Source organism: Cebus imitator, unplaced genomic scaffold (assembly GCF_001604975.1).
Source record: "Cebus imitator isolate Cc_AM_T3 unplaced genomic scaffold, Cebus_imitator-1.0 Scaffold23, whole genome shotgun sequence".
Lineage (NCBI taxonomy): Eukaryota > Metazoa > Chordata > Mammalia > Primates > Cebidae > Cebus > Cebus imitator.
The window spans coordinates 2,739,511-2,749,511 of record NW_016107338.1 but is presented as its reverse complement, the minus strand read 5'-3'; the positions used below and the strand labels follow the sequence as shown (position 1 = coordinate 2,749,511).

Below are 10,001 nucleotides of genomic sequence, written 5' to 3'. Positions count from 1 at the left end.
TTTTGAGACAGGGTCTTACTCTGCCACCCAGGCTGGAGTGCAGTAATACTGCCATCAGAGCTCACTGTAGCCTCAACCTCCCTGGGCTCAGGCCTCCTGAGTAGCTGGGACCACCTCAGCCTCCTGAGTAGCTGGGACCACAAGCATGTTTCACCATGCCCCATGCCCAGCTAATTTTTTAATTTTTTTGTAGAGACATATTGCCCAGGCTGATCTCGAACTCCTGGGCTCCACCCACCTCAGCCTCCCAAAGTGCTGGGATGACAGGCTTGAGCCATTGCACCCATCAAAATATTTCCTGAGTATGCACCACATCCCCCGCACTGTTTCAAGAAGTGCGACACAGTGATGAGCACCACAGACGATGTCCTGCCTTCCTGGAGGCGACAGGTCTTCCTGCACCGAAGGGAGCCTGTGCACGCCAGCCCACTGCCCTTCTTTCTGTTCCCCAAAGGCTCTGGATGAGTTCTTTCTCGCCTCTGCCAGAGGTGCCGTTTCCCCAGGTTTCTGGGGACTGGCGCCCCTTGATCCTGAAGGCTCAGCTCAAACGGCCTTCCCATAAGATGCTTCCTCCAAGCGCACACAGCCTGGTCTTCCCTCCCACTCTCATTGACCCATCCTGATCGTTCCCTTAGGAGTACCCACTGCAGTTTGTAATTATATTAGTTAAAAGAAGGATACAGATCCTTCTTTTAACCTGTAGGTGCTTCACATTTTCATTTGTCACTTTCACTTTCCTAGCTTAGTACATAGAAGGCATCCATGCAGTTTGAAGAAAGGAAGCCAGGAGGGAAGGAGGAAAGCAGATCTTGGAGGAAAGGAGAGGGAGAAGTGGAGAGCCAGGCGGGGACTTGAGGTCTTCCAGCACCTGAAGGTCTGAGAGTGAAAAGTGTGAGTCTTCAGAGGATGCCGACGGGCGGCCCCAGAGGGAAGCTTCCAGAGGGCAGTGCGTCCAGGCTCTGGGTGTAGCCATCGGAGGCCACTGAAGCCAGAGTGGAGAGGGCCAAGGAGAGGGTGGAAGGTGGGGAAGGAAAGCCAGCAGTGAGTGGGGGCCATGCTCTTGTGAGGGGAGGAGCTGGAGGACTGGGACTCAGCAAGGGTTCTTTAGGACTGGAAACATCAGGGCTTAATGGGAAGATGAGAGAGAGAGAGAGAGACAGAGACAGACAGAGANGAAGATGAGAGAGAGAGAGAGAGACAGAGACAGACAGAGACAGAGAGACAGAGAGAGAGTGAGAGAGAGAGACAGAGAGAGAGAGAGAGAGAGAGAGAGAGAGAGTGTGTGTGAGAGAGAGAGAGAGAGAGACAGAGAGAGAGAGATAGAGTGAGAGAGACAGAGAGACAGAGAGAGACAGAGAGAGAGAGAGACAGAGAGAGAGAGAGTGAGAGTGAGAGAGAGACAGAGAGACAGAGACAGAGAGACAGAGAGACAGAGAGAGAGAGAGACAGAGACAGAGAGAGTGAGAGAGAGAGAGAGAGAGACAGACAGACAGAGAGAGAGAGAAAGAGTGAGAGAGAAAGGGAGGCTCTGGTCCTTCATTCCATGGAGTCATCTCTGGGCCTGGCTCCTGGTGCAGGGGAGGGACCAGCTATGAAGGAAGCAGGGACACCCCCTTTGTAGGAATAGGAAGGAAGAAGAGGGTGGCTCAGGTGCAGGCCGGGCAGGTCTGTAGGTGGGTTTGAAGGCAGGGCTGAGGGAGTTCCCCCGCTGTGGCAAAGCGCAAGCTGAACTTGTCTTTGGCAGTCCTTGAGGCCTGGAGTTTTCCAAATGGTCCTTATACTTGGAGGATCCTTGTAAAGATCTGTGCAAGAATCACCATGCCCAGTGGTCTTCCTAGTCGAAGTCTTGTTGAAAAGAGCTTAGATCAGACAAAAATAAGAAGTTTGATTGCAGATATCCAGAATGGAAAAGGGGGTGACCTTTGGTTTTTCTTTGACACAGGGTGGCTCAGGGCCAGGCTTGCCCAAAGCAGGAGGGCAAGTCAGCCGAGAGCAAGTGTGGTCCCTCAAGAAGCACAAGGTGGGGTCTCAGCCCCAGCTCGGCCACAAATGTGCTGTGTGGCCCTGGGCAAGGCTGCTCACAGTTCTGGGCCCCATTTTCCTGGCCTGTGAAAGAAGGGTTGGGCCACTCTCCTCTCTGTGTCCTGCCAGCCTGTGGCTGACCCAGCGGCCTCACAGACCCCCTGCCCACCTTGCCAAGTGCCTTCATCTCAGGAGTCTCATCTCATTGGTGCCTCCCAAGAACCCCAGAGAAGGGCACTGGTATCCCAGGACTATGGGCAAGGGACTGTCCCAGGTCTCTCAGCCAGCCCCTAGCAGAACCAAACCCAGGCTTCCTGTCTGCCTGTCCCCAGCTTCTTCTATGGGAGTTAGGAAGCATTTCTTGACATCTACCCCAATTCCCCCTGCAAGCTGAGCTCATTTCCCATGTGTGAGTCCCTGCAGCCACCACATCTGCAGGCATTTCCCTCCTCCTTCCCCTGTCTTCTCACTCCCTCCCCTCCCACGCTGAGTACCCAGTGAGCCTGGGAGTCCAGGAACCTTGTGATGAGAGCAGAGGCCCTGTTTGGTTTTTCTCACTGACACCTGCATCCCCTACACACACACACACACACACACACACACACCATTCAATCAGTGTGGGGTGAATGGAGGGAAGTGCCGTCCTGGTGAGGGCAGAGGAGGGCACTTTTCGGCCACAGCTGGGGGCCAGAAGCTTTTGGAAAATGCTTAGAGTGAGAGAGGAGGGAGTGGGTGGGGTGGGGGTGGAAGCCAGAGAGGAAGCAGCCTTGGGGATGAGAGGCCTCTGTGTGGTGGGGGCAGATCTCAGGAGGCCTCTGCCCTCTGCCCGGCCCTCCCCCAACCTCCTGCAGGTGTCCGAGCAGCGGGGGCCCTGCGGGCAGGGGCATGACCCTTACAGCAATGGTGGCTGGCCCTGTCACAGCTAATGACCCTGACGGCCCAGGCTGGGAAGGAGGTGGGGTGTGGAGAGGAAGGGAAGGCAGAGGATGCCTCTGTGTGTGTGAGCAGGGTGTTTGGGGTGAGACCCCTACTCACCCCCGCCCCTCCTCCAGCCTACAGGACTGTGTGCAGTGTGAACGGGCCCCTGGTGGTGCTGGACCAGGTCAAGGTAAGACTCTCCCGCTGCCTCCCTGGCACTAAGACCAAATCCCAGGGCTCCCCTCCCCTGCCCCACAGGATTTCTTCTCAATTACCCTTTCCCTTGATGGCCCCCAAGGCCTGCTCTGTTCTCTCTGTCCAGGCAGCCACTCCCACTCTCCTTCCCTAGCTGTATCCCCAGCCACCCAAGCTTTCTCTTCCCTGCCTTTTCAGTGAAAACATAAAAACCCCATGGAGGTCCAGCCCTCACCCTTGGGAAACCTGCATCTACCCCAAAAGAGCTGTCCTGCCTCCATTTCCCCATCAGTAGCATGGGCATACCTAACCTCCACAGAGGAAGGCACGGTTGTACCTAACCAACTCAAGGGCTAGACTCTCCCCACCTGTGACTCTCTCAGGATCTTCTTTTTAAAGGGGAAGAGGAGGAGGTGGCAAGTCAATGCCAACCAAAACTTCTAGGGATCTTGATGGCTTCCAAAGGCCTGTGGAATATCTCAATCTCAGCAACATGGGTGGGAAGTGAAGTGGGTCCCACAGAAGGTAAGTGGGCTGTGGGCTATTTTGTATCCCCTGGGAACCTGGCAGACACTGATAGCATCTTGAGTCCTGAGGTTGGGAATTCTTGAGCTGTAAAGAGCCCTGCAAAGGTAACAAGATCACTCTCTTATCCTCCCTCCACCAACCAGTCCCAATCCCTCAGTCTCCCACCCCAACCCCTAGCTGAGCAAACTGGAAGTCTGGGTGCCCCTTTGACCCCTCTTGTCCCAGACCTGGCACTTGCTAGTGCCCACATCTGTAGCTCCCTGCCACTCCACTGCTACCTTGCTATGGCGATGGCCCTCCTGTCCTCTCTCCATCCTCCAGCCCTTCAGATCTGACCCTTGCATCAAATTCACCTAGGGCTCCCCAGTGCCCTCAGCTTACAGCCCTTTCCTATGAGGGTGGCTGCAAGCCTTTCCACTCACCCTCATTACTCTCCCTTCCCTGTTTGGAAACCCATGCTGTGTCTGCATGGGGCTGCCATTTGAGATCTCTGGGCATTTGCATATCATTTTTTTTAAATGTGTTCAGTAAAGTATGTTTATTAACAAATTAAATAATGAGCTCCCACCTCCAGTTTCACTGCCATAATTTTAAAGTAGTGATGAGCACAAATACTATTTTGAGATAGCTGCAACAATTATAATGTGATATGAAAACATCTGTGATTTCTGACGGTGACAAAGTCCCAGGTACCGTGGAACCGCTAATCTACTGTGGTTTCTTCCTTACCTTCAGAACTAGAGGAAACACTAAATTTCTGTAAAGGTTAATGAATATAGAAATGTCATTTTCCCATCCAAGATCACAGAACCCCTGAGTTCTCTCTGTAGACTCTGAGATAGGTTCCAGGCAAAGGACCCTTCTCACGATTAGTTGAATGAGAGGACAGAGTACGTGAAAAGGAATGACAAAGACTGGAGTGTCTGTGCATTTTACAATGGACACACAATAATTGTACATATTCCTGGGGTACACAGTGATGTTTTGATATACACAAGGAATAGTGATGTCAGGCTAATTAGCATATTCATCATCTCCAGCATCATTTCTTTGTGTTGGGAATATTCAGTATCCTCTAGCTATTTGAAGCTATATATGTATATATATATTTGTTAACTACAGTCATTCTATAGTGGTTTAGAACACTAGAACTTATTGCTCCTGGCTAGCTGTTATTTTGTGCACAGACTTTTCCCTCTGCCTCCTAGACTACCCTTCCCCCTATTCCCTCCCTCAACTCATCCCCAGGGTTGAGTGGTCACCTTCGCCTGGATGCCTCTCCCTCTTCTCTACTTTTTGTCATCTTATTAGTAGCATCCATTGAGGCATTTGGTCAAGATCTGGCCACGTATCTCCTCCCTGCCCCTCCCCACACACACCATGCCCTGTTATTGGCCATGAACTGTGTTTGGTTCATCTTTATCTCCAGAAGCCCAACACAGCATTTTTACTGAACACGTAGGCTACAGTAGGTGCTGAGCATGTTTGCCCAAAGGAAAGGTGAGTACATTGATGAGATAAATGTATGAATAAATGTTAGCATGACTAGCTGTGGACCTGTCAAAACCTAAGCCAACTATGTTAAAAAAATCAGACCTGGCTGGGCGCAGTGGCACATGCCTGTAATCCTCAGCACTTTGGAAGGCTGAGGTGGACAGATTACCTGAGGTCAGGAGTTTGAGACCAGCCTGGCCAACAAGGTGAAACCTCGTTCCTACTAAAAATACAAAAATTAGCCAGATGTGGTGGCAGGCACCTTTAGTCCCAGCTACTCAGCAGGCTGAGGCAGAAGAATCGCTGTAACAGGGAGGCGGAGGTTGCAGTGAGCCAAGATCACGCCACTGCACTCCAGCTTGGGCAACAGAGCAAGACTCCATCTCAAAAAAAAAAAAAAAAAAAATAGACCCATTTGTTGCTAGCAAACAGATTCTGAGTTCACATGGACGCTACTGCTTGGCCCCCTAGTGTAAGGGATGCCCCAGGAGGAGGAAGTGTGGCTGAGTAGTTAAGTGTGGCACAGTGGGGTTTTGATTTTAATCCCAGCTCCATCCCACTCTTTTCTACTAGCTACCTGGCAACCCTAGATCAACAGCATCTGCACCACCCAGGAACTTGTTAGAAATACAAATTCTCAGCTCTACATCAGACTGACAGAATCAGAAGCTCTGGGGATAGGGCCCAGAAGTCTGTCCTCACAATTCTTCCAGGTGAACTGATGCTCAAGTTAAAGAACCAGCAATCCAGAATTGTAAATCCCAGTTTCTTCATCTATCAAATAATAATACGGTTATTGTGAGGGTCACATCAGACAAATGTAGTATTATTCTCCCTTGAGAACAGCCAGCAATATTTCTGCCTGGAATGCCGAAATGCCATTAAGCCTGATTAAACAGTTGGTGCCACCTCCTGCCCCCTCCTCGCCCCCACCACACTCTCCACCAGACCTGCCATTCTCCATGGGACCCAGTGTGTCATGGAGTCGGAACCTATACAGGTGTCCACTTTCTCTACTGTAAAATGAGGCAGACCTAGGAAACCAGAACTAGGTCCCCAGGCCTGTGGTTCTTCGACTATCGGATGCATCTGTAGCTTTGGTAGAGAAAAATAACTGGGTGGTGGAGGCACCTCTCCTCATCCCTCTCCACTGCCCAGTACCTCTTTCTCTTTTCCGGAGTTTGGCAAATGCTACAATTCTGTTTCTACAGCGCCACCTTCTGCCCACATTGAATCACACAGGCAATTACTCTTCCTGCTTCGGTCCTCAAACATAAGAACATTTGAGGGTAGAATTTTGTGTAGATCAGAGGTTCTTAGCTCAGGGAATTAGGTCCTTGAAATTGTGTGCAGCCCTTTGAAGGTACGTATGAATGTGCCTGTGCATTTTTCTCGTAGGAGTTTCTACAGTTTCGTCTGATTTTCCGGGGTTTGTGATCCAGAAAAGGCCAACTCTGATTTGTAGAATTTGAACAAGCATCAGAATACCGGGGAGGCAGAGGAGGGGTGGAATCTTCTGTGTTAACAGGAAGATTGCTGGGCCCCACCCCAGAGCTCTGATTCAGCATGGTTGGGGTAGGAGACACAAGAATGCACATTTCTATCAAGTTCCTAGGTGATGCTGCTGGTATGGAGACCACACGGAGAACCTCTGTTCTGGAAAATCTTCGCACTTCTGTAGCCTATGACTCAAATTGGTCCCTGTGTGAGAATTGGAGTAAGCACTCACCTTAACCACCAGACTCGATCCCCAATGCCTGTGGCTACTTTCAAAAGAGTCTGCATCAGCCCTGAAGACAATTTCCAAAGAGGCGTTCCCACACTGCCCTGGCCACTGTCGGCAGGAGGGACCTTAGAGGCAGCACTCCTGGGCACAAATCCCGAGAGGCTTGCTAAGAACTTGCAGTCCTCCGTGGGCACGCAGCAGCTCCCCTGCACCTGGCCACGTGCCGGCTGCGAGCTGGGTTGACCCTCCAGCACTGGGTTACCCCTCCAGCACTGGGTTACATTGCACGGAATCGTCCCCCCTCCCTGCAGCCCTCCTAGTAACCGACAGTGACAGCTGATAGGCTCAGGCCTGCTCAGTATGCGGTTGGGAAATAGGGCGCCTTAGGATAGAAGCTTCTGGACTCGCCATCCCACCGGAATTCTTCCTGGCACCCACTGCCCTAACTGGTCATGAGACCCCACCACCCACAGGAACAACAAACAGCCAGCACACACTTAGAGCCTGCAGCTTTTCCTAAGGGTTCCCGCACTACACCCTCCATGCCTGGCCGGAGGACCTGATGGCTCTTCCCCAGATCTGACCATCATCTTTGCTATTTGAAGTTCATTTTCTAATAGCTCACGCCCCTACCCTGCTCACACCTTGCTGAGAAATCGGGCTCTCCGCCCTCCCCTCAAGCCCTTAGGGTATCCTTCAGGGACACACGACGCACCACTATCCTCTCCACTCTCCTCTCCCGCCACCCTCCTGCCCGCACCCACGTCAGCCCACGTGAAAATGATCACTTTTAATTACTCCGCCGCCTTAGTTCTCTGGAGCACCCTCTTGCCTGTGCTCTGTAGAGCAACTTTTCCCCTGAGGTTAAAACAGCCTTCCGTCACCTCCAGAGAGGTGACAATGAGGCAGGGAGACACAGGTCAGCAGAAGGGAGAGGAAAACGAGCTGAGACGAGTGTTCCTCGCGTTTCCGGGTGCTCCTGGGCTCCCTCTTGCGGTTGAGAACCCAACACGCCTGGACATTCGCAGCTCCTCCCGCCTCAGAGCCTCCCTCCTGGGCCGGCCTCCCGCTGAGGCCCCCACTCCGCCAGGCTGAAGAGTGGTTTGGGGAACCACAGAGGCACCTTCCTGGCATCCTCTTCACAGGACAAGGAGGGACCCAAGCTAGAGCTTCCTTCTGTGTGACTGTCAGAGCTGCAAACCTTCTAGTCTCAAGTTCGACCAGCAGGGGTTTCCCTGGCGGAGTGGGCCCTGCCTTGGTCACGCCTTCCTGGAGAATTGGACCCTCCGCCCTTCCCCTCAAGCCTTTAAAGTCAGTAGTTTGTGGCCAGAAGATGATATAACGATAGTAATGATAATGATCATCACCAGCACTGTGCTGTAACATGTCCTAAAAAATGTATTATATTTTAATTGCAAAATAATACATGCTCCTTGTAACTTAGTGAAAGCAAAAAGACACGTAAAGTTAACTATCTGCCCCTAATCACTTTATTCTCAGCCCCAAAAGATCTTGCTGGATACACTCAAACACAGGCGAAAATGTTAGAGGTTGACCTTGGGGTCAGTCCCGTGAGAGCCAAGATGCTCTCCGTGTGGGTGACGCATTCTTTTGGATACCGGCATAGCGGGCGATAGTATGGGTGTACTGTAACTTGCTCAATCATACATTTTTGATAGACATTCGTGCGTTCCCAGGTTTTGCCATTACAAATAGTACAACAATATTGTATCCCTTTTAAACGGACGCTTTTGTGGTTATAGGATAGATTCCCAGAAGTGGAATTGCTGGTTCAAATACTTTTTAATTTCAAAATAGATATTGACAGTTTGATATTGGAACAAGATGGCTTGCCCAGAAAGGTTGTGGTAATTCACATTTCCACCAACCAGGTGTGAGATGACCCACTTCCCCACATCCTTGCTGGCCCTGAATATGTTCTCTCTCTGTAATTTTGCCTATCTAGTAGATGAAAACTAGTACTGTCTTGCTAATTTTATTTATGTTTCTCTGATAACTACGAAAGTTGAGTATCTGTCCATATGTTTACCATTTCGATTTTGCTTCCTCAGTGAAAATCTTCCTATGAAGCAAGTTAGGCATACAGGGGTCCTTGTTTATTGCTCACAGGCTGTTTTGCCTCTTTGTTTCATTTATGGTATCTCTGCCGTACCAAAGTTTGAAATATTCATAGGATCACATATTTTTTGTTTAAAGCTTCTGAATTTCTTGTCTTGCTTAAAGACATTGCTCATCCTTCTTTTAATGGGATTATTCAGAAAGACAGGAAAGAAGAAAAGCTCTTCCAGCATTTTTTAAAAATTGTTTTGGCTTTTTTAAATTTTTTACATGCATGCAATGCATTTGGGTTTAGGATACCCTCTTATGTTCTATTTATTCTTTCCCCCTGCAAATTAATTAACATACAACTTTTGTTCTATAATAGTCCTGTAAAATCTGGGATCTTTTTCTGGACTCATGTCTTTTTACTGATCTGTCTACCTCATATCAATTTATTGTTTGACTTTAGTAGCTTTATAGCAGGTTTTAATACCTGATAAGGCAAGTCCTCTATCTCTGATCTTTTTCATATCTATTTTGGCTATTCTCATTTATGTGAACTTTAATTACTTTATTAAATTTTAAAATAAACAATAATTCATTAGGGATGTCATTCTGTCTTGGAAGACAAAAATGTTCTTCATTTGTTTAGGACTTGTTTTATGTTATCCCATAAGATTTTGGGTTTTTCTTGTACCTTTCTTGTTATATTTATTTCTAGCTATTTTATGAGTTTTGGCCCTATCGTGGGTGGGATGGTTTTTTCCATTGCCTCTTCTAACTGGTTACTACTAAAATAGAAAAAAAAAAAATCAGGGGAGAATGATTTTTATATATTTATCTTATAAACAGCCAAATTATGTTATTCATTCTAAAACATTTTTCTAAACCAGAGCCTCTTGAGTTTTTCTAGATGTATAATATAATCCGCAAATAAAGGGAGCTGTTTCTTTTTCCATCAGCATACTTTTACTTTACTTTTTATTTCAAAATTATTTCAATTTTATGAAAATTTGCAAGCGTTACTGTGTGTGTATAATTTTTTCCTGAATCTTTT

General features: G+C 48.9%; 1 protein-coding gene across 2 annotated transcripts in view; it reads left to right on the top strand.

Moving 5' to 3' along the window:
• The window catches only part of ATP6V1B1 (ATPase H+ transporting V1 subunit B1), a 28,061-nt gene that overhangs the window by 7,939 nt on the left and 10,121 nt on the right, over positions 1 to 10,001 (top strand). Inside the window, exon 2 of one of the 2 annotated variants that reach the window (XM_017522010.2) lies at positions 3,075 to 3,130. The exons of the other annotated variant lie outside the window; for it this stretch is intronic. Coding sequence (XP_017377499.1) covers positions 3,075 to 3,130 — 56 coding nt within the window. The remainder of the gene's footprint in view (positions 1 to 3,074; positions 3,131 to 10,001) is intronic. 2 annotated transcript variants of the gene reach the window in all.